Here is a 24,829-nt window from a genome sequence, read left to right on the forward strand (position 1 = left end):
TAAACTGCTGAGTTCTGTAGAAAAGCAATCTCACAGTTAGGGAGGAAGGGAGAAGTTTCCCCGAGTGGTCCCCAAGTAGTTATGATTCTGTCCTGCTCAGTCCTACGCCGGCCTCCACATGGTGTCCTTCCAGAACTCCTAAGCTCAGTTCCTCGCCCAAGGGTGACTGTACTGCAGGCGTGAGGAGGCCGGGGTGGGGTCCTCGTGGATGAGATCGCTGCCCTCAGTAGAGAGGTCGGAGGGAGGGAGCTGGTCTCTCCCACCACACAAGACACGGCCAGGCTGTACCACCCGGGAGACAAAGGGTGGCCCTCATCAGACCCTCGGTCAGACCCAAAATCTGCCAATGCCTTGGTGTTGGACTTCCCAGCTCCCAGTGGGATGAGAAATTGATTTGTGTTGGTAAGTCACCTAGTCTGTGGTATTTTGTATGGTTGCCTGAAGGAGTGAAGAGGGTACCACCAAGCTTCCCTTGGGGAGAGAATCTTCCAGGTTGCCTGTGCTAGCCTGGCATTAGGTCCCAAGCTGCGGTATGTAAGATCTACAATTAACTTCCTTTCTTCTTTCTTTTTCTTTTTCTCTCTCTTTCTTTCTTTCTTTCTTTCTTTCTTTCTTTCTTTCTTTCTTTCTTCCTTTCCTTTCCTTCCTTCATTTCTTTCTTTTCTTTCCTTCCTTTTTCTTTCTTTCTTTCTTTCCTTGCCTTTTCTTCCTTTCCTTTCCCTCCCTCCCTCCCTTTCTTTCTTTCTTTCTCTTTCTTTCTCCTTCCTTCCTTCCTTCCTTCCTTCCTTCCTTCCTTCCTTCCTTCCTTCTCTCTTTCTCTCTTGCTCTTTCCCTTTCTTTTTCTTTCCTTTCTTTCTCCTTCCTTCCTTCTTTCTTCCTCTCTCCCTCTTTCTCTCTCTCTCTCTCTCTCTCTCTCTCTCTCTCTCTCTCCCTCCCTCCCTCCCTCCCTCCCTCCCTTCCTTTTTCTTTATTTTATAACAGCAATGGTAGCAGAATGGCCCCTTCTCTTGGTGTAAAGGAACACAGGAGAGCCTCACGTGACTGCATGCGAGTGGCTTTGTCCCCCTGGGCCTCAGCTCCATTCTACATCGGCTGGAGATGACAGTGCACACCTAGGAAGGTCGAGAGAGGAAATGGGGGCAGGAGTGCATTCTGAAGTACGAAATTCCAACCCCAAGTAAGAAAGTGAATCGCCTTATGATAAAGGTCGTCCGTAGGGACAGTGAGGGACCACGGTTCAAAGTTAAGCATGTTAGGGCTATAATTCTTATTTTTAATTTTTCAAGTTGTAAATGGACACAATAACTTTTGTTTTATTTATTTATTGTTAAGTTGTGCTGAGACTCGAACCCAGTGCCTCACACATGCCAGGCAAATGCCCTACCAATGAGCCACAACCCCAGCCCCTCGACTCACTCTGATAAAATGATAAACTTTCGTTTCAACATCGGGTAGAGCTAAAAATGATACTGTATTTAGCAGTCAGTTACAGCTTGCTCATCTTTCTCTATGAATAATTAATACTAATCCTAGACACACATCTCTGGTGTTCTTAAAGAAAATGAAAATTTACTTAAGGTTGGAGGGGTTCCAAGGACTTGGGCTTCACCTTATCTCCATTCATAGGCACAGACTTTCTTGTAAAGACACGAAGGAAGCGTTGAGAACACTATACTCACATCTCATTACTCTGTCATTATTGCGTCTAGTATTTATTTATTATTTCCTCTTCGATTTTGTTGGGTTCTTTTTTTTTTTTTTTTTTTTTCCTTTTGGAACTGGGGCTTGAACCCAGGGCTTCACGTATGTCAGGCAAATCTTTTGCCCTGAGCTACACCCCAGCCTGTATCTGGTCTGTAGCGAGTGCATCCTATGAACACCCACCAGACACTGAGCTAAGTGCTCCATTGAAATCGCATAAAAATACTATGAGACACATGAGCCCTGCTGTTCACCCTTGCAAAGAGAAGCCCAGGACCAGGGCAGTCTGGCTAACATGGTCAACACCACAAAATCAAGACTGTGAGCCCAAGTCCCTTTCTGCACGGAAGCTGAGCTCTATCTAAATCACCAAGTCTTGTGGCTCCTGATTAAACTAACCAACTACAAAATGAGGCTGGACCTTTACAAGGATATATCATTTGTGCTTGGCAGTATGTTCCTTACCTCATGATATAATATGTTTTGCTACCCATAGGTAGAGTTCTTTTTCTATAAGGGTGGGACAGTGAAATCGAGGAGGTTTTTTTTGTTTGTTTATTTTGTTGTTGTTTTTTGGTTTCTTTTGTTTTAAACATATTGACTCCCAATTTCAGTAAAGGCTTAGAGACTAGCTCCAGGGTTAGCAGGAAAATAGGAAAACAAGAAATTCATTCTTTGGTCCCAGGTCGCTTCCAACATAGATGTGAAATCTTTCTCTCCGGGGACTGCCAATTACTTCACAGTAAGAACTTTGGGTCTCCTGAGTTAGGTGGCGATAGACTGGACCGAAGAATCAAGAGTCACTTCCAGAAGTACCTACATGTTGCTCACAGATGAGTTTTAGAGGCTTTAAATAGCTTAATTTTAGAAATAGCACTGTAGAAACGCAATCTATACGAGAAAAAAATGTGAAGAAATGTTTGATGTTAAATTCAAAGTGTATCTGTAAGATCAGAAGAAGTCACTTGGTCCCTGGACTCTAATGTGGCTCTGCTCTGACTGTCCTTGAGGAGAACTGGACTAGATCTTTTGGAAATCTTAACATTTTATATTCTCTATATCGGTAATTGTAATTTTCTAAAAATAGATGGAGGAAGTTTAGAGCGATGTGAACAAAATAAAGTCACAGCTATATTCATTATATCATTATCCATGATTAAAAAAAAAAAATGGAGCCAGGTGGTGCGCACCTGTCATCCCAGTGGCTCGGGAGGCTGAGGCAGGAGGATCGTGAGTTCAAAGCCAGTCTCAGCAAAAGTGAGGCACTGAGCAACTCAGTGAGACCCTGTCTCTAAATAAAATACAAAATAGCACTGGGGATGTGACTCAGGGGTCGAGTGCCCCTGAGTTCAATCGCCAGTACTACTTCCCCCCCAGCAAAAGGAAAGAAAACAGAAAGAAAAAATTTCCAATAGTGGGAGCCTGGCTGAATACCTATATCAAATTATCCCACTATCTTGACATACGAGGAAAGAGAAGAGGAGTCAGTCCCCTACAGATACATTATATATGGCATATTCTTAAGACTTAAAAAAATCTCATTCAAAGGAATATGCAGAGTAGCAAACCAACCGCAATACAAGTAAAATAAAGACCAGGAGAATCTATGTAAATTCAAATATTGAGAGTAGTTTGCTTCTGGTGGAGGAATTAAGTGCAAGGACCATTTTATTTTCTTCTTTTTGCTTGCTTATGTTTTTGGAATTTTGGAAAATGAACATGTCTGATTTTTTTTGATAATTAAAAAAAACAAAACAAAACGCAAAATTTGTCTTGTATTCAAAAAACAGGACGACAGGATTCCATGGGTCCTCGCGTGCCTCGTTGTCTGCCCCGGGAGCTGGCATTTCAGATTTGCTCCCAGCTCTATCTGCTCTGCTCCTTTTGTTCCACCGAAAGCCCTTAGTAGTATAATGATTGCTAGGTGCTCCTAATCCCGGTGCCTTTCATTCCATGCAGAGAATGTGAATTTGCACACTCCCTGGGCTCTGGCGTTTCCTAGTTTCATCTTCACGATTTCCCTCCTATCTTCTTTGCACGCTCGTTCTGCCTCTCAGGTGAGACTGCAGGGTTCCTGCCCACCCATATGGACCTGCAGGGAACACGTTCCAAGAGCCCCTAGTGGACCATGGAAAGTGCATATTGTACCAAACCCTGTACACCCTGCTCATCCCTGTCACATCCACACCTGTGATAAAGTTCAGCTTCTAACTTAGGAATGGCAAGAGATAAACAACAAATCATAAAATGCAACAATGAATCCAGTTTCTACTCTCACTGTCTGGTGTTGAGTCACAGAACTCACTCTGGGTACCTAGTGCCTGTTTCCAGAAGATGGTGGTAGAAATTTGAGAAGCTGAACATCTCCTAAAGACTCTGGATAAAACCTAGAGATTCTTAACTTGAACAGACAAAGGCACAATTAAGGGACCAGATAGAGTTTGCCTGCTTTGAACCCATGAGTCCACACATGAGTGTTTATAAATAAAATAGGATTGTTATTACTCAGACTTAAAGAAGAATGAAATGATGTCATTTGCTGGTAAATGAATGGAACTGGAGACTATCATGCTAAGCGAACTAAACCTATCCCAAAAAACCAAAGGCTGAATGTTTTCTCTGATATGTGGATGCTAATTCACAATAAGGGGCGGGGAGTAGGAAGAACAGAGGGTCTTTAGGTAGAGGGAAGTGAAGAAAGGGATAAGAAAAAGAATGAATCAGACTTAATTATCCTATGTGTATATATGATTATACAACTGGTGTGATCCTACATCATGTACAACCAGATGAATGAGAAGTTATACTGCATTTAGGTAAAATGTGTCAAAATGCATTCCACTGTGATGTGTAACTAATTAGAACAACTAAGAAAAGGAAATAATAAAACTAAAATAAATAACATAAAACCTGTGTGAATGTGATTTTCTCTCTCTCTCTCCCTCAACATATCTTGTTTATTTCTGGAATTTGCCATTGAATATATTTAGAGTACAACTGAACTTGGAAAACTGAAACTGCATAAAGTAAATCTGTGGATAAAGGGGTACAGCCGTCAATCAAATGGAAAGTCTTTGGAATTGAAAGCAGGAAACTCAGAGACCATCCATAGAAACAGAAGCTTGGTTTTTTGAAATCATCAATGCAATTGATAGATCTGTAGCTGGAGAGATAGATCTTCTACTAATGAAGAGAAAGAAAGACAGGACAGAAGAAACAAATGTCAAAAGTGAAAAAGATGTCAACAATGTTTAGATGATTACACCTGCTAGAATTTCCAACACGCTCTTGACTACAGTGGTCAAAGTATATATCTTTGCCATATTAGGACATTAGAAAGCGCGAAGGAAAGGGATCTGTTCCTTCAAAGACATAAGTTACTAAAATCCTCCCAAGGAGAAATGGGTAGTCTAAACAGACTTGCAAAACAAAAGTGAATCGATAGCCAATATTCTTCTACAATAGAAAAGATCGGACCCCAGTGATTTCACTGGTAAATCTCTAAGCACATGAGGAAGAGATAATAATAATTCCATAATACTCTGTTAGATAAAATGGAAGCAGAGGGAACAATTTCTAATTCTTTTTATGAGACCAGAATTGCCATAATACCAAAATTAAATGAACATATTTTTTAAAAAAGACAATTACAAGTCAGTATCTCTCACGAATATAAATGGAAAAATTTTCAAAAATATTAACAAATTGAATTCAGCAATTTTAAAACAGATTTATGTACCACAATCCAGTGGGATTTATTCCAGGTATGCAAGATTGGTTCAGTGTCCCTTCTATTGGGTGGAGGATTTGAAATTTTGAGTTATGCTACTTTTTATCAGAGAAATCATATGATTTTTGATTATTGCTAGCAATTGATCATTGTTATCAATTGGTGCACAAAAACCAAAGATGAAACAAAAAGAAAGAATTTGGTACTCTGAACATACACATTCATCATCATCATAAGAAGAAAAAGATCCCAGCAAACCAGGAAAAGATGGAAACTTTCTAAACTCAGTAAAAAATATCTATAAAAGATGCAGAGTAAACATTGCATTTAATGGTGAGGAGCTGGATGATTCCCCACTACTCAGAGGTAAAAGGGAAAGGTTCTCTTAGTTAACTCTGTTCTAGAAATGTTTCCTAGCTGGTGCAATAGTAGAAGAAAGTGAAATCAAACGTGCAAAAACTGGAAAGGAGGAAATAGAGCTCTTGTTGCTTGTAGACAACAATGTAAATATCTCAAAAAATCAATAAAACCTTATTCCAGAACTGATAAGTGAGTACAGCAAGGTCCTAAGATATAAGATTCATCTAATGAAGTTCACTAATTTTCTTTGTACTAAAAAGTAGATAGCTGGAATTTAAATAAAACAATTCAAACATGTATGAATACAATATAATATACATGAACACCAAAAATTGAAACCTTTAGGTCTAAATCCAAATATATATATGTATGTGTATAATCATGTGTGTGTATAATCATATGCAAAAAACAAACAAGCGACACTCCCATGAAAGCAATTACAGAAGACCTAACTAAATGGAGAAACAGTCCACGTTCATGCATTGGAAGATTTAATATTGTTAGTATGCCAATTCTTTCTAGCTTGATTGATGGATTCAATGCAATCACAATTAAAGACCAACAAGTTATTTGTGGATACAACATGATTTTAAGTGTTGTATGGAAAGGCAAGGAAACAAAACAAAACAAAAATAATAGCCAAACCAGGCGTGGTGGCACATGCTTGTAAACTGTGCCTGTAATCCCAGTGGCTCAGGAGGCTAAGAGAGGAGGATTGCAAGTTCAAAGCCAGCCTCAGCAACTTAGGGAGGCCCTAAGCAACTCAGCAAGACCCTGTCTCTAAATAAAATATAACATGGCGCCAGGGATGTGGCTCGGTGGTTGAGTGCCCCTAGTTTAGTTCAATCCCTGGTATCCTCCCCTAATAAAAAGTAGCCAAGATAATACTAAGAACAAATTTGGAGAAATGACTTCAAGATATACCACAAAAGTGCGGCAATTAGGACAAAGTAGTAATGAAAAAGGAGAAGACAGAACAGTAACCAGAAATAACTTCAGAATGCTACCGACACAGATGCAGCTGACATCTTTTGAAGAAAGGAGCCATGGGGACAAGATTGTTCAACAACTACTGGAACCCAAGGCTGTCCCCATGCTGCCCAAAGAATTGAGTCATCAACTCCCCAAAGATGATTGCAAAATCAGTCACAGATCAAAATGTAAAACATGACACTTGAAATGTTCTAGAAGAGGACAGAGGAGAAAACCTTGGCTATGGGAATGAGATTTTACACTTCACACAAATGAACTTGATTTGCTGAAGAAAAAATTAATGGATCCGTGGAACATCATTAAGATTAGAAGAGTTGTGCTTGGCAGGAAAGCTGTTAAGAAATGAAGATAGTCTGCAGAGGGGGAGAAAGTATTGGCAAAACCCACGTCTGTTAAACATCCGTATCCGAGATACAAAAAAAAAAAAAAAAAATCTTAAATTTGATAATAAGAAAATAAACATTTCACTTAAAAAATAAAAAAAAGATCTAAACAGACATCTTACAAAAGGAGCTAAACGGATGGCAAACAAGCAAATTAAAAGATGTTGAGCAACTTTGGTTATTAGAAAACTGCAAGTTAAAACACTCAGGAAGGATGACTGTGTACCTATTGGAATGTGGACATTTTTAATAAAATGCCAGCATGTATTTAGAACAGTGCTAAATTTCATCTATTACTAGTGAGAATATAAAAAAAGATCCAACACTCTTAGAGTGAAAATTTGCCCGTCAGCACATGGAAAAAAGTATTGAGCAATCCATGTGGTAAAGGATTAGGGTCAAAAAGTATATTTAACTTGATATAATATGTAAAGCTATCCAGAAAAATATGTGTAGATATGTGAATATAATAGATAGCACGTGCATGCATATTTCTTTGCTCTGTCATTTGAAATTGCCCAAGTGGATGACTTGCCAAAAGCAATGAGCTCACCTTGCTCCCATGTATGGGTTCCTAGTATCACTACCAGTGTAAGCAACTGGGGATTCTTGGATCCATTGCTAGTTTGAGGACTAGACCTGGAAACGCAGAAGGTGAACCTGGATCATCTTGTAATACCAGAAAACAAAGAAGTCCTGAAACACACACACAATCCTTCTCATATTGACGGAGGGTGTCACAGAGGACAGAAGAGTCAACTGACAGAGCTACTCTGCCCAGGGCCAAAGTTGAGGCCATTAGAGCCGCAACATCCATCAAGTCGTACCGGGCAACAACCCAAAGTCTAAACTAAGACTCCATGAGGAAGGACAGGTACGAAGAAATTACTGAGCATTAATGAATGGAGGAGAAGTAACAGATCCCTGAGGTAGAACTCTCCAAAAATTATGCAGATTCAATACCCTACAGGAGGTGAGATTCAATTCCTACATCATCACCTCTTTCCAAGGACTTAGCAATGGAAAGGGACCAGAAGGATTAATTCTACAGTGGAGAATCCTACCAAAAATGACTTCAGCTAGAGAGCCAAGGCCAGAATTCACAGTCATAAGTCACTCTGATAGAACTGTACTCATGATAGGATGTGATAAAAATGGTACTTTGTGATCTTTCTCCTCAAAACCTATCATCACAGTCCAATTAAGAGAAAACCATAGGTCAAATTCTAGGGGAAGGGCATTCCTACGATACAACAGGTCTCTATTCTTTAAGACTCTTAAGGTCTAGGTATGTGGCTCAGTGGCAGAGCACCTGCCTAGCACGCGAGAGGTCCTGGGTTCCATTCTCAACACAGCAAAAACCAAACCAAAACAAACAAAGCACTCTCAAGGTCCTCAAAAATAAAGAAAGTCTGAGATAATGCTATGGCCAAAAAATCACCTATGGAGACAAGAAACATCCATGTAACATGGTAGAAATCATGGAATAAAGGGATGTTAAGTAAAAAAGAAAGAAAATACGAAGGAAGTATGACTTTAGTTGATAACGATTCATAAATGTTGGTTGATTTATTGGAACAAATGCACCATAATAATTTAAGATGTTTATAAGAGGAAACTGCGTGGATTTACATGGAATCTCTACACTAGATGCTCAACTTTTGTGTCCTAAAATGGTTATTTAAAAAATCTTGTGAGTAAAAAGAAGTACTTGCAAAAGGGGAAAAAATGGGAAGAGGAATTTCCCATTTCTCAGAGATTTAAAAAAAAAAATCACCCTTCAGTAATTGCCTAAAATTTGCTCTACCCATGGATATGAAAGTGACCCTTTCCAATCTCAATCTAACAAAGCGCAGAAGAGAAGAAAGACCAGAAAAAGCTCAGTTGAGCATTCTGGAATCTTCCTTCAGTGAGGGTCTGGAAGGAGAAAGCAGATCCCCAGAGAAATGTGTGGTCTTGCACTGTGATATCAATCTCAGCTTCTTCAGTCTGCAAGGCCTCAGGGCTTGGATATGATCTTCACCTTTCCCCAGAGCCCGAAGCCTGTCCCTCAGAGAATCCCTCCTGACGGACTACAAGAACCAAACCCTGAGTGATTGACTGAGATATTCAATGTATAATTGCTGTGCTAATAAATAATTGGTGCCTAATTTGCCAAATGAATGAGTGAGGGTCTGTCAATTATCCTTAGGAAGATTAAACACAGAGATTTAAAGTGAAGCATCCATTATTCTGGAACAGTCCCTGAAGATTACGTTATCGTGGACGTGTAACACAGAAACCACTCCTTTTCCCTGTGTGGGATTCTTTTTACCACCTTAGCCAAAGCAGCTTTGACGATGGCCAGGATTACTAAGGTGATTCTTAGTTATTGATTGCCTTCTTATGGCCATTCTGGCAGATGAAGTTAATGGTATTTCCAATCCCTTCATCATCCATCTCTGTCCATAAAATCAATGATCAATCTATTTTTGCCTTCATTACTCATGTAAGAAAAGTGACTGACATGGCCCAGTCATTGGCAGGGGAGTTAGGACATAAACCCTGATCTGTCCCAATTAAACGTCCACACTCTTCATGGAAAATGATGCTGCCTTCAAATGCTAGTGAATCCACTACTAGATCATTCACGGCTGGAGCAGCGGTGTAGGTGTGTGTGTGTGTGTGTGTGTGTGTGTGTGTAGAGAGAGTTACTGCCGTCTTTCAATTTTCTGAGCGACAGACTTGAAGACTTGTCAGATTTCTGATTTGCATGCCTGGTGAACGGAGGAGGTGAGTATTCTGTAGAGTTTCCTGTTGTGCAATCTTATGCCAAACAACAGAACCTGATGTTAAAAAGCAAAGCCATTATCAAGAACCTAAAGATGAGGTTTCAGTACAGGTGATTCCTGGGGCAAACCACGCCCAGGAAAATATTCTATTCTCTACCCATTCAACTCAGTGATGAGAAAAAAAGACCAACTACTTATTAGACACCGAGATCGGGAATTATTACAATATCTGGTGGATTAAGAAACAAAAGGTAATGCTGAGGTCCAAAGAAAGCTCAGAGCACCAGGTTTGATTTAAAAATGATGTCGACATCCGGAGTGACCTAAGAATTCTCACTGCATTATAATCCACCGGGATGCCATGGGTATAAGTAGAAAGTGTGCATTCTAAGGAACAGCTCGCCATCATCGGAAAGTTCCGGAACACCTGAAAAGATCGTGGGGAGACTTTGAATTTATTGAATGACATTAATAGCCAAGCTGGGTATTCTTTGCTTCATAAATTAGAAAAAGATAAATAAATAAGAAATACATGTGTGCATAAATATAAATATAGCCTTCAGTGTGAAGGTGCCAGAACACATAGGAATACTCAGTAATGCTACTAATTTTCTTTACATCCCAGAGCAGTGAGGGTGAAGTGACCAAAGTGTGAGTATCTTTTTTTTAAGAAAGGAAAATACACTTGGTCATTCACAAAAGCAAAGAAGAGAGTTCGAGGGACATTGGTTTAGTTTCTTCACCAAGAGCCAAGGCCCGTAGTTTGTTCCAAAGAAGACTCGCAGATCTGTCAATCATACAGCATTTACCTGGCCCCTATGTAACCATGCAACCTATGCAATTAATTTGCAGCTTAGATAATTAAGAGTCTGCCAGGTTAAACAAACGAGAAGACACGGGGACAGGGAAGCTGCGAGGGTGTCAGCTCTCCAACCCCAATATAGAAAATGAGCCACCCATTCCCAGTCACAGCGGCTGCAGTGCCAGCAAGTATTTTCTGTACGGTTCTACACTTGCCTCAGCCTAGAGCGGTTTACCATGGGTACATTGTGACACTAGCCCTTCAGCTGACCTTCCCTGGATCTCATGACTACAGCATCTTCCTTTCTCAGCTTCTGTGATAGAAACTATGGCTTCCGAGCTCTTCCAGCTCATCTTCAGCAGCTTGTTTGCAATGCTGCACAGGGCCACCATCACACAAATGACAAGTCCCTCTCACTCTGAGTGATGTCTGAAACATTGACCTCTTGCTAAAACGTCGCTTGAATTTTAAAAAACTTATGTTTGAGACAGTTGTGGTATTTTTAATACACAAAATGAAATACTTCTTGCCAAAATATTAGTCATTAGCTGACAATAGAAATGAGGCTTGATTTCCAGGATTCCCTTCCCCCAAGCATTTGTTAACATTTTGCTGAATCTTTAAAACTTTTTTTTTTTTTTCCCCTAGCAGAATGTCTCTAAAATTGAGATCCAAAGGCAACTGCATATGAAGGGTTCATTCACATCTTAAGAAGGTAATTTGATATAAATATCAAAGGGTTGGGTGAATGACAGTTGAATCAATAAGATGCACATTTGAACTCAGATCTGCAACTGAATGGGTCAAGTTACTTAATTTCTCTAAAGTTCACTGTACTTACACCTTCAAAATTGGCATTAAAAATCCACTTGACCTCTGGCCATGTAGGTGAAATTAGAACTGCATTTACCCTCCTTCTGGAAACCACAGAACACTGGATAAATATCTTGGGGGAGAGGGAAACCTTTTTTTCCAGTAATTTAGCAACTGGAAAGACAAAACTGCAATCCCCCAAAGAGGGAAAATAAATTAATTAAGACTTTGGTAGCTCTGTTTTTCTGTGTGGAGATACTTTGTAGTCAGAAACAAAGATGGGGAGACCTGGTGATATAGTACTACTGTTTTGTGGAGGAAAGGAGAATAGATCAGCATTTGGGGAGACTGAAGTTGAAGAAACTGCAGAGTAGAATGTAAAAAAAAAAAGGTCACTGTGAAGTGAATCTGCCCCAGAAATCTGCATGGAAATGTTGCATGAGATTGAAGAAAGAACAACTTTCAGAACTCAAACAAGCCTGGAAGATATGAGAGCTCACCCCGCCACCACAGAGCAGAATGACTTAGTGAACACTTGATGTATTCAATAAGGAGACTCAGCAGTAAATCAACCTTAAAGTTTGCAACTCCTTTTAGAAAGATTAATAATAAGCCACAGAGGGGAAGAGAGCAGATTCACACTAACTAAACTATCAGAAAGTTCTAAGCCTAATCTTTGTATGGTTACACGACATTTCAGCATTTGCTAATGCGACACTTAAAATATTTATTATGCAATCTACGATTACTACTGAGTTAAACATGCGGAAAAGTGAGAAGAGTGATTAGAAGAGAAAGGACTCGATCGAAACAGACAGATAAAGACTATGATAATAGAATTAGCAAAAAATGACTGACTTTCATATCATTAATGGAGCTTCTGTGTAACAGCATGGAACTACAATTGAAAAATTCCTAAGCCTCAGACTCTATTTAAGAAGGAGTCTCTAGGGAAAACCAAAATCATCCAAGGAGACAAATGCAGATACTAGAAGAACATTCAGCCCCTGACAGCAGAGCTACATCAAGTAGTAAATGCCAGTTTAACTCCCGACCAAATGAGGATAAAACCTCACAAGGAAACCAAGCTGCCTCAGCATCTTGTCCCTGATACATCATGTCCAGGTTTCAAACAAAGCTTACAAGTTATGCTACAGTCGGAAGAGACAAAGCAGTGATCAGAACCAAAGAGAAAAATGATGGCAAGTTTGGAGAACTGAATCAGAAATTTCAACTAAATTGGTTATTAGCAGCCATGGTATTACTGCTACTAATTAAAAATTACGATGATTAATGTGTGAAGGACTGTAATGGAAAAAATGGAGAACATTCAAGATATGAGAGATGACAGAAGCACCAAGGAAACCCCAAGAAAAGATCAACAGGAAATTCTAGGAATAAAATACACTGTCACTCAAAACAGAAACGCCCTTGATAGCTTAGCAGTGAAGTCACTATGGTCCAGGAAAGAATAAGTGAATGAAAGCAATAGCAACAAAATTTCCCACATCAAAAGCCAAGGGAAAAAGAATGAGAGAGAGAGAAAAGAAGAAGAAGAAAAGATCAGAATATACAAAAGCAGAAGGCAAGTAGAAATAGTGAAAAAGCAGGTAATGGGAGGCAGCAGAGAAGAAGAAAGAGAGAAGAAAAAAAAATTGTCGTAATGTCTGGAAATTTTACAAAACTAATCGCAGACACCAAACCACAGATTCGGAGAGCTCAGGGAACACTAGCCAAGGAAAACAAAGGCCCAAACGTTCTTCAACTTCAAGAGAAAGAACATTCTCAGGCATAAGGGGGGTAGTTCCTAAATATGTGAGGCTACATGGTGTATTCCACAAGTATTTCATGAAAACAAATCGATATTTCAGGAACGATGTTTGTCCTAAGTGTGCAAAATTTATTGAGAATAAGATCCAACATCGAAGGTGGTCTTTCCCCCATTATTCCTCTGTCCTATTTACTCTTGATTTCTTCCCTCCTCCTTTTTCAGTTTCCTTCATCTGGTAAACACTCTACCATTAAACCCTACTTTAATGAATATACAGCTTGAAAGTTGATGGTCATGAATAGCTGGTCAACAAAGGTAGTAAGCAATGACTATGATTTTATTCTTCCCTAAATAAATTAGCTTTTATCAGTTGAATTGCAGAAACATCTTTTTTTTTTTTTTTTTGAAGTAACTTTTTTTTTAAAGATTCTAAAATTTATATTTTTATTTGTTCTTTATAGTTACACATGACAGTAGAATGTATTTTTGATCTGTCATATATACATGGAGTATAGCTTCCCATTCTTCAGGTTGTACATGATGTGGAGCTTCATGGGTTGTGCATTCATATACAAACATAGGAAAGTCATGTCGGATTCATTCCACCATCTTTCCCATTCCCATCTCTTCCTTCCCTTCATTCCCTCCTGTTCAATCCGGTGAACCTCCTCCCCTTCCCTCCCCAACCCTGCCTATTATGAGTCAGCATGTGCAGATCAGAGAGACCATTTGGCCTTTGGCTTTTTTGGGATTGGCTTATTTTGCTTAGCCTGATAGTCTCCAGTTCCATCCATTTACCAGCAAATGCCATAATTTCATTCTTCTTTATGGCTGAATAGTATCCCACTGTGTATATGTACTGCATTTTCTTTATCCATTCATCTGTTGAAGGGCACCTAAGTTGGTTCCATAGTTTCTCTATTGTGAATTGAGCAGCTCTGAACATTGATGTGACTGTGTCACTGTAGTAGGTCGATTTTAAGTCCCTTGGGTATAAACCGAGGAGTGGGATAGCTGGGTCTAATGGTGGTTCCATTCCAAGTTTGAGTTGCAGAAACATCTTATACAGCTGCAAAGTATCTCCCAAAGGGCCACAGAGATTCAGATGGATTGCTACAGGAAGTTCCCACATTTGGGAAAAAATAGGTAAGAACAAATAATGCACAATGTTTTTATAAAAAGATGTCAGAAAATATGATTTATTGTAAACATTCACAAGAGTTTATAAAAACCACTTGGCAAATCCCCCAAAACTAGGGCAGAATGTTTTCTCTGATAAGCAGATACTGTTCCATAATCGGGGGAGGGTAAGGAAGAATGAAGGAACTTCGGATTGGGCAGAGGGGAGTGAGGATAGAAGGGGGCATGGGGTTGGGAAGGAGAGTGGAATGAGACAGACATTATTACCCTAGGTACATGTATGAATACACTACTGGTGTGACTGCCCCATGTACAGCCAGAGGAATGAGAAATTATGCTCCATTTGTGTACAATGTGTCAAAATGCATTCTACTGTCATGGGTAACTAATTAGAACAAATAAAAAAAAAAACACTTGGCAATAAACCTGCAATTACAGATTTATAACTCCAAAAGTAAGAAGTTTGATTTTGTTTCAGAATAATTATATATATACAAAATCTTAATTTCCTAGCAAATATGTTGTTTTTTTCGTTTGCTAATTTCACATCTGAAAATTTAAAAGAGCTGATATGCTATTTGATAAATGCCAAAATTTGTAATGGACCAAGAAGCATCTTCAACATTTTGCAATGTTTTAAATACAATGCAATTTGTTTTCTGAAAACTATTGGCAAGCATATACAAAAATCTTTTTGATAGTAGCTAACAATTTCATGTTTTCCAAAGTAAATCTACCACTTGCACATACCTTTTATCATTTGAAGAAATGAGAAAAGTATCACCATTTCAATCATAACTGCTTATTATATAAGGCATTTAAATATGATCCCTCAGACCAAGAAGATATTTTGGACTTCCTGTTTTATATTTGGAGTACTTCAATTCAATATTAATGACTTCATTTCATAAAAAGAATTTTAGCCTTGATTGTTTTTTACTTTCTTGTGGTACTGGGGATTGAACCCAGGACCTTGTGCATGCTGGGAAACACTCTACCAACTGAGCTATATCCCCAGCCCAGCCTTGATTAATTTTATCTTATAAAATCTTTGGAAGTATATTCTATAAAATCTATTATTTTCTTGACAATTTTCTATAATGTTCAGGTAAATAATTATCATAATTTTTTATTCTTTGTTCAATATTACTTTATGTCTAAGAGTTCCTTTCTGTATAAACTTAACAATAAAGATAATTTATCAAATCAGGATTTGTTTGTATCTATAAATCATGTTTTCTATTTTGAGAGCTTTTTAAACACACATTTTACCAGCTCAAATTTTCCTGAGTCATATATTGCTAGTTGAGTTTTTATGAAGAAGTTACACACATTTTAAGGATTATAAAGTTTACTGCAGGTGGTTTAATTAGTTGTCAGTTTTTAACGTGCTGATTGCTTTCACCCCCACGGGGTTAATAAAAACAATGGGAAACAATTTCATATTTCTAAACTGCTCCCCATATCTCATAGATTCCAGAGCTTTCACTGCCCTGAATAGACTGTTAATACCCTTCCTGTCGGTGGGATTCTTGTAGCATGTACCCGTGGTGGGATCCAAATACTAAATGCAAATGGTGAACTTGAAGGTACAGTGTTAAAATCTTCTTTTTCCTTTCTTCCATCCCTCAATTTCTTCGCAAGCTGGTATGATAAAGGAATGTGGATCTTTGGCAGTATTGTGAGGGTATGAAACTTATCTATTTAAGTGTGTGTGTGTATGGAAAGAGAGACAGCTTCCGAAGAATGTGGTCATGGTTTATACGTGTACCCTTGGACAATTTGGGTAAGGGGTTTGTGATTTCCCATGCACTACTCTTCCAACGTTTCTGTAAACATACATAAAATGAAGAGAACTGGTAAGTGAGTCTTGACTGAGTTTTCTATCTGTCTCTTTTCCACTCTGATCGAACCTGATAGTGACTTTTAGTCCCATCCTGTCCTCCATTCTGAGAGAGAGGTTACTGTGTGGATGAGAGAAGAATTCACAGACTTTCCAAAATACATGTTGTGATTATAACACACCCACTCCCTCCAACAGTTGCCATACAAATTAGAACGGAATTTGGACTTTAGATTCAGGAAAACTCAATGAACATTTGTGGACTAAATGCCAACACCAATGATTAATGATTTATATGTATCATATATTCTAATTTTCACAACATGGATACAAAGCAGGTATCCTCGTAGCTCATTTTGGTTGAGAATATGGAAATTCACAGAGGTTACAGGCATGTGTGCCAATGATCACGTCATTCTTGAGGAAACTAGAAACGAAATCTGCCCACAATGATGTCAAAACCAGTTTCCTACAGCCGTTTACTCAAAAGAGCCTAAAATCAGAAAAGCAACTCAATTCAGATAAGCAACTGAACAGGTAGCTTATTTAACCCAAGCCTCAGTTTTTTATGCATCATGAAAATATGATGTGCCCTGAAAGATTTTAAGAAATATGTATGATCTTAACTGAGCTTGGTGGCACACAGCTGTAATCTCAGTGGCTCAGGAGGTTGGAGTAGGACAATTGAAACTCCAAATCACCGTGGGCAGCTCAGCCAGAGTCTCAGCAACTTAGAGAGACCCTGACCCAAAATAAAAATATAAAAAGGACTGAGATGTGGCCCACTGGGAAGACAACTCCAGGTTTAATTCCCAGTACTACAAGAAAAAAATTGTGTGTGTGTGTGTGTGTGTGTGTGTGTGTGTGTGTGTGATCAATGATTAAAATTGTGAAGCCAAATGGTGAACTTTGAGTTGCAGAGTAAAAATTTCCTAACTCTTTTTGCCTTCTTCCATCCCCCAATTTCTTAGCATATATATCACAAATGCTTAGTTACAGGTATATTTTTAAAATAGAATCATTTCCATTAGCATATACATAACTAGCTTCAATATTTCCTGAAGTTTTGTTTTTATTATGAGTCTTTTTATATTTAAGTCATCTATTTTTCCTTATGCCAAATACAATAAGTTATTAATGTCCTTTTCGTTGGTTAGTTTTCATTGGTTTTCATGTTCAAATAATCATCTAATTCTCAAAGAGTTTTGCTGACAAATATTTTCTGCTTTTTATAAACCTTAATTTCTGAGAAAGCTTAAAAAGGGTGAAAATTCATCTAGTCTTAAAAGGTTGGCCAGCAAAAGCTGATTTAAAGTGCCTATCTGTCACTTTCTTAGGAATCATTTAATCAGTTGTTAATTATTTATTAGACAAACACCATGAGGTCAGTTCGTATGAAAGTAAAATATGATCTCTTCGATCTATGAGACATGAATAACATGAGAAACGTAATTCAAAGTAGAACACAATTTCATTTATAGAAAAGAAACTAGAAGATTTAGTGGCCAGTGTTTTTGGATGGCTGAGTACATTTGGTTAAATAGAAAGACTGAAACTACTGAAGGCATTTTCTACAGTTTGGAAAATAAATCTGTATCTACATGTGATGGTCACTTTGGATTTAAGAGCTCATGGCAAGAGTCCACTCTCCTCCTACCATAAGTGGGTTCTGTAGATAATAGTTGGTAAGAAGTGGAGAACTCAGACTTTGCCCCAGACCTACAGAATCAGAATCTGGATTCAGCCATGTTCCAAGTTAATTCCTATGCACCACCCTATCCTCACTCTTGAAAATGACAGATCTTGCCGGTCTCCTTTATTTCCCCCAGCATTTACAGGCAAAAATTTTATATATTTGTTTCAAATTCGATTGTTTTGAGCAAGCAGTGAGATGTTCTGGAAATCTCATGCGAAAATGCAAATATTTTTTTTGGTTTACCAATATTCCAAACCTGTCCCTGATAAACATTTATCTGAGTAACAGAAAGCAACCAGAAGACTCCCAGGGCAGATTGGACTCAATTCTCATTATCTACCCTAAACAGGGGGCTTTAATTAGTCTAGTTTGGGAAATGAACAGGTTTTCCATTTATAAAAATCTCTAATTAATTAAGCAAGGACTCACTCCAGGCAATGTATTTCTGAATGTAGGACAAGAGGAAGTGAAAGATAGGTTGAAAGTTGAGTCACTTGCCTGTCAGGTCATGCAAGTTAACATATTCTCTTGCAAAGTGCAGTATAAAAGGGTTCATTATACTAAACTAGAGGAAATACCCACATATTTAGGGGAGATTTCCACCCCTCCATTTGGTGTGTTAGATATTTTTGTTTAAATTCCAACCAGAAAGATTCCCTATTGCCCAACATTTGAAGTCTATTTGGTAATTTACCTTGAAGCAATGTTTGAATAATGAAAGATTTTTTAAAACAAAAGCAAAAACAAAAACAAATTAAAGCGACTAGGAAAAAAACAAAAACAAAGCAAAAAAAAAAAAAAAAAAAAAAAAAAAAAAAAACCACCTTACTTTCCAAGGGCAAAGCATTCCAGTTTTACAGATGAATCCTTTGCGGCTTGTATAGTTTCAGGAAAACGCACTTCAATCTTTGGTTCATATTCCCCCATCACACCTGTTAAATATCAAAAGAGCTAGCAGCATTTCCAGAGAATGGAAGTTTTGTACGAAGTAAATACTTCATTAATCCAAACTAGATTATTCGGTCTTAATAAGAATTCATGTTTCCAAATAAGAACTAGATACAGCTACGGTTTCCAAAGAGATCCTTCTTTGAGATAGGTAGACCCACCTCCCCATGGGATGGGGTCAGTTCAGGAATAGGAATTTTTCATTAAAAATGGAAAGAAGTGTGATACAGCAGCATATTCCAAACTATCAGCATTTCTGAAGCAAAATCAACCAAGCAATCCCACAGACTGAGATAAAAAGAAAAAAAAATATTCAAATGTCCAAAGAGTAAGATTTTTCTGCTTAGTTTTCTGAACATGTATAAACAATTATGTTTTTACAGTTTTAAAATTTCCAAATAAGGAATTTTGGTTCTAGGCTGAGGTTTAAATAAGATAGTGCTCTGGTGTATTATAAATATATAATAAACAGAAATAGATCTCTAAGCTAACGTCATTACTTCAATTAATATAATCAATGGCACCTCAAGATTCTTTAAACACTTTGATTGTGTTTTACTGTATACCCAAACAGGAGAGTGACACATTCCAAAAATACATGGATTTTTCATACAACTGCAGAAAATGTGATAATTTACAAAATAAGGGTAAAATAAAAACACCTGATTTTTTTTAATACGTTTATCTTTGCAAACCTTCAAAGAGACTATGGTAGAGAAGTTAGAGTATTACTTTACACTGTTAAACTGACAGACTTAGTGCTTTTTCCTACTTTCTTGACATCTGATGTGTCTTGTATGCCCACTTAAAGAAGAGGTTTAATTTATTTCTTATGTGCAATGCTACTAGCCTACTTTTACCATAAAAATGATGAAGAAAATAGAAGGGATGGAAGAAGGGAGGGATAGGGAAAGGAGTCGGTAGAAATTAAGAACAGAAGAAAAATGGGCAAAATAGGGTAGAATCTCCTCTTGGGGTTATGTGTATTCACTGAATGGACTTGTGAATAGGTCAAATGGATGCCAAAATCTGAATTAAGACCTTGGAAACATGTTTGGGGGGTTAGTGATTATGAAGTTCTTCCATAAGGACTCTCCCTGCAGAGCTGGTTTCATAGTTACGTTAGTTTTATTATATTCTTGCTTGTCTTAAACTCTTCAGGGGGTAAAAATAAATCCTGGAGGTATTGCATTTCAAGTCCAAAACCTGATCATAAAAGGCACTCACAGATTTTCCTGTCTTTACGTATCCCACTGTGAACATTTAATTAAAGAATCAACTAGAGAGTTTTTCCACTCCGATGACTGCAGTCATGTCTAGTTCTCTGAGCCAACCAACTAAGCTACCAAACACATCAGAGACCAATCTGAGTTAGGCTCCTTGGAGAAATTAAAATTAGTCTGGATCTCGCGTTTCGGTCTTTGGAATCTTCATAATGAATGTTGGTTTTCTTTGCTTTCCGTACATATTCACTTCTTAATTTTTAAATTTTATGTATTTATTTATTTTGCTAGTTAGCTAGCCAGGTAAGCAAAGGCTGAGCAAAAAAAAAAAAAAAAAAAATGCAAAGTTGGAAAGGAATAGGGCCATGAAAGACAGGGTCCCACCTGTGTTCATGTAAAAGATACTAGTTCAAGTATAGAAATCTAGCTGCACCCACACATGCACACAAACACACATGCCAACTCCCTCCCAACAAATAGCATCTTTTTTTTTTTTTTTAACCAATTAGTTCTTAAGCAGTGAAGACAAGCTGTCCCAGTGTCTGAAAGGAGCTGGCTCCGTGTACCCAAAACCAGGTGTACTGAACCACAGGGGTGAAGGACAGAAGTTTTCTCTCACCCTGACTTGCATTACGCTGCTGAATTCAACCTGCAACTCCTAGGTTCAGATGGATTTGCCTCCCCTGACCAGAGGGAAGCAGAGAACGCTCACCCCCCAGTCTGGAAGAGCCACCAAGCAAAGCCCCAAGATAACCCATCACCTTACCATCGGTGCGCTGCACTAAGGGTGTGGGGGGTCCCCAGACGCTCCTCTGGGCCTCCTTGTTGGTGATGAAGCAGGTGTAGTTGCCCACGTCGGAGGGCTCCACCTTAGCAATGTACAGGTTTCCCGTCTCTTGAGATACGAACCGCCTGCTGTCCTCCTGGACGTGTAAGGGGCTCTCATTGAAGGTCCATGCGTAAGATAAATCTGAAAGACAGGAAGGAAAAAATATGTCAACCTCACGGTATCCCTTCCTACCTGGGAGTTCTGAGCTCGATGTCACCATAATTAGAATAAAATTGTGAACCTCTTTGTCCCCGTTATCTTATTATTCCCTTTTTTCCATATATATCCCAGTGTGGAAGTCAGTTATGTTTTGGCCTGTCCTGTCCTGGGGTTTGTGGGGTTCAGGGCAGATGACAGGGTGCCAAGAGAGTAAGTGGGTGCATTTATTGAGGAGCGCTGTAAGGTGCATGAAGCATCACCGGTTCGATGCACACCGAGTTTCTTCAGCAAAAGTCATTTCGAAGCACTGCTTCTCTATGATATTGTCAGAGGACTCAACTCAGTTATGAGAACGTATTAAGTTTCACTTAAAAATTTAAATGAAGGAGCTGGGGTCGGGGGTCAGTGTTGGAACACTGGCCTAGCATGCATGAGGCCCTGGGTTGGGTCCTCAGCACCACATAGAAATAAAATCAAGGTATTGTGTCCACCTATAACAAAAAAAACAAAATATGTAAAATAAAATAAAATAAAATAAAATAAAACAGAAAGCACTTGGCCCCAGATGCTGGAGTTGATTCTGTGAATGCTACATAATTTCTGAGTACCTCTGCTATGATCGTTTTAGGGCTTAGACGACAGCAAAGCAAAACTCGTACCCTAGAGAGGTCGCATGCCTCCCTTCTCCTCGCCACGGGGTGGCATCTCAATGTAGGGAGTCACGCATATCGACTAAGCCATTCTAGGATGTGCAGAGAAGGAGCCTACAAGGATTCATGTTCAGAAAAGCTTCTCGGGAGAATTTATTCCACACTGAAACCAGCACCATGAGCAAGAGCTATCCCGCTATCCACACCAGGCAGGAGTAGATAACACTGGAAATAGCTTTAAATTTTTAAAAAAAATATTTCTAGTTGTACCCAGACACAATAACTTTATGTTTTTTATTTATTTTTATGCGGTGATGAGACTTGAACCCAGTGCCCCACCCATGCAGGCAAGCGCTGTACCACTGAGCCACAACCCCAGCCTCATCCAGCAAGATCTTGAAGATGAGAGAGAACAAAGGTTACTTTACCAATATCAATCACGCTCTCTCTGGACATGTTAGAGGTAAATACAAATTGCATAATGAACAACATTAAAAGTATAGATCATCTATAACCAAAAGAATGAGAAATCATACTCCATTATATATGATACATCAAAGTACATTCTACAGTCATGTATAACTAATTAAACAAGTAAAAAAATTTTTTAAAAAGCACAGATCTTAAGTTCAGTTTCATTAACTGGTAAAAATTAGACACCCTTGGTAACCACCATTCCAAATTAAATATAAAGCATTTCCATCTTTTCAAAAACTGTCTCATGTTCCTTTCTGGCCAATCTTTTACAATGAAAACCATCAACTGCTTTGTGTTATTAGATTACTTTTGTCATTATTTAGATTTCATAAAAATGAAGTCAAATGGCATATATCATTATGTCTTTAACTTTTGTAGTTATTAGTTATGTTTGTTATCAATACTTCCTTTTTATTGCAAGTAGTCCTCCTGTTTTCTTTTTTAATCTAGAGGTATTTAACCACTCAGCTATATCTACATCTCCAGATATTATTATTTTTATTATTATTATTATCATTTTAAATTTTGAGATGACATTTTGATAAGTTTCTCGACTGACCTTGAAGCTGCTGTGATCCTCCTACCTCAGCAGGCTCTCACTGAGATTATGGGTTAGCACCACCAGACTATAGGACTGTGTTTTATAAATATACTGCAATTTTTCTAACCACTTTACAGTTGGTCAATGAATTGTTTCCAGTCTGGGCCATTATATATTAGACAAGTAAAAATCATGCTATAAGACTAGGCCTACATTTTAATTTTTCTGGAATAAATTCTTAGAAGGAAGCTATAGGTTGATCTATGTTTAACTGCTTAAGAAACTATAGATTCGCACCAATTCCAAAGTGGTTGTTCGTGTTCATGTCTCCACCAACAAAGTATAAGAGGTCCATCTGCAGCAAATTTCACAAAAATTGTGTTGGCAATTTTGTTTTGGTGGGGTAGGGGGTTACTGGGGATTGAACTCAGGGGCACTTGACCACTGAGCCATATCACCAACCCTGTTTTGTATTTTATTTAGAGACAGGGTCTCACTGAGTTGCTGAGTGCCTCACTCTTGCGGAGGCTGGCTTTGTTCTCATGATCCTCCTGCCTCAGCCTCCTTAGCAGCTGGGATACACGTGTGAACCACCGTACCTGGCAGCAATTTCTTTTAATTTTGGTCAAAAATCAATGTGAAAAGGAAATATTCTTGTGCATTGAGACCTTATAAGTGTGATTCTCTGAGAAGGCTAAAAAATAATAGAGCACCTGAAATGGTCTATGCTAAACTTGCCGGATTAAAATCCTACAAGTGTGAGAGAGCAATACAGGTCAACAGTTATTCTTAATTAAATCCAGTCATACAGAAATCTCTTGTGGAAGTGGGAGTAGGGGAAATATTAGTATTTTCTCTTCCCTTCCATTGAAATATAGATAGATACAGATATTGCATTAACAGTACAATTAAGAGAACCGTAGGAAGAAAGGAAGGGAGAGAGAGAGTGAAGGAAGGGGAGAAAAAACTTAAAAAATAAAAACACAAGAAAGGTGAGGAAGAGTGAGTCTCCCAGAGTGAGTCTCCACCAGTGGCCAGGAGAGTCCAAAGAATTAATTTTTTATAATTCCTAAATGTTGTGAATAAAAATGAATTGACTGATACACAGTGAAGTCAATGTTGTTCTGAGGAATGAAGAAAATATGAGGTATCAAGGAACTGCAGCAACAAAACTGTCACTTAGGCCTGAAATATGAAATTGAAAAAAGTGACATTATGCTCATACAGGTAATGTCAGGTAGGGAAAAACCTAAACTGCACTGTTTTGTGAAAACATGTTGCAAATTAATACGTTCTGCCTTAGTCGGTGAAACATTACGTATTTGGGTATGGGACTTTGTATTGTATATGTTCATAGGAATCATTATATCTAAAATCCTAGACACATGTACCATGATTTTAAAACAAATGATGGGTAGAAAATAAGAGCCTTGTAGAATTTTCTACGTCATTCTATGCCTCTGTCAAATAGAATTTTAAATTAGTAGGTATTATTTGTATAAATTGAAAAGCAGTTTCTACGGGATGAGAAGACTGTCAGAAAGGACAAAGAATAGACTGAGCTACAGTTTATAAAAATAAGACGAAGAGCTGGGCCCAGTGGCCCACACCTATAATCCCAGTGACTTGGGAGGCTGAGGCAGGAGGATTGCAAGTTGAAAGCCAGCCTCAGCAACTTAGCGAGACCCTGTCTCAAAATTAAAAAGAAATAAAAAGGAGTGGGGATGTGGTTCAGGGGTGAAGTGCCCCTGAATTCAATCCCCAGTACCAAAGAAAGAAAGAGAAAAGATGGATAACATTTCTTTTTCTGACTGTGCAGTGTTCATAATGGAGTCTTCTGTTTTATTCAGGCACCGATTCCCAAACCTGATGCAGTTCAGAATGGCCAAAGAGAAGGCTAACATACAGACAGTTAATTCTACTCCTAGCAGCTGAGTTTCATGAAATCTGAGTGAAGTGTCACAGAGTCGGTATTTTCAAGAAACATGGAACGACTCAA

General features: G+C 38.4%; 1 protein-coding gene across 2 annotated transcripts in view; it reads right to left on the reverse strand.

Annotated features, from left to right (window-relative positions):
* Positions 1-24,829, reverse strand: part of Cntn6 (contactin 6) — a 176,791-nt gene that overhangs the window by 92,632 nt on the left and 59,330 nt on the right. Inside the window, exons 4-5 of one of the 2 annotated variants that reach the window (XM_047534746.1) lie at positions 20,941-21,144; positions 18,833-18,935 (exon numbers count right to left, since the gene is read on the reverse strand). In XM_047534746.1, the coding sequence (XP_047390702.1) occupies positions 18,833-18,935; positions 20,941-21,144 (307 nt within the window). The remainder of the gene's footprint in view (positions 1-18,832; positions 18,936-20,940; positions 21,145-24,829) is intronic. The other variant, XM_047534747.1, reaches the window with a different exon arrangement.

This window comes from Sciurus carolinensis, chromosome 19 (assembly GCF_902686445.1).
Source record: "Sciurus carolinensis chromosome 19, mSciCar1.2, whole genome shotgun sequence".
In the NCBI taxonomy this organism is placed as follows: Eukaryota; Metazoa; Chordata; class Mammalia; order Rodentia; family Sciuridae; genus Sciurus; species Sciurus carolinensis.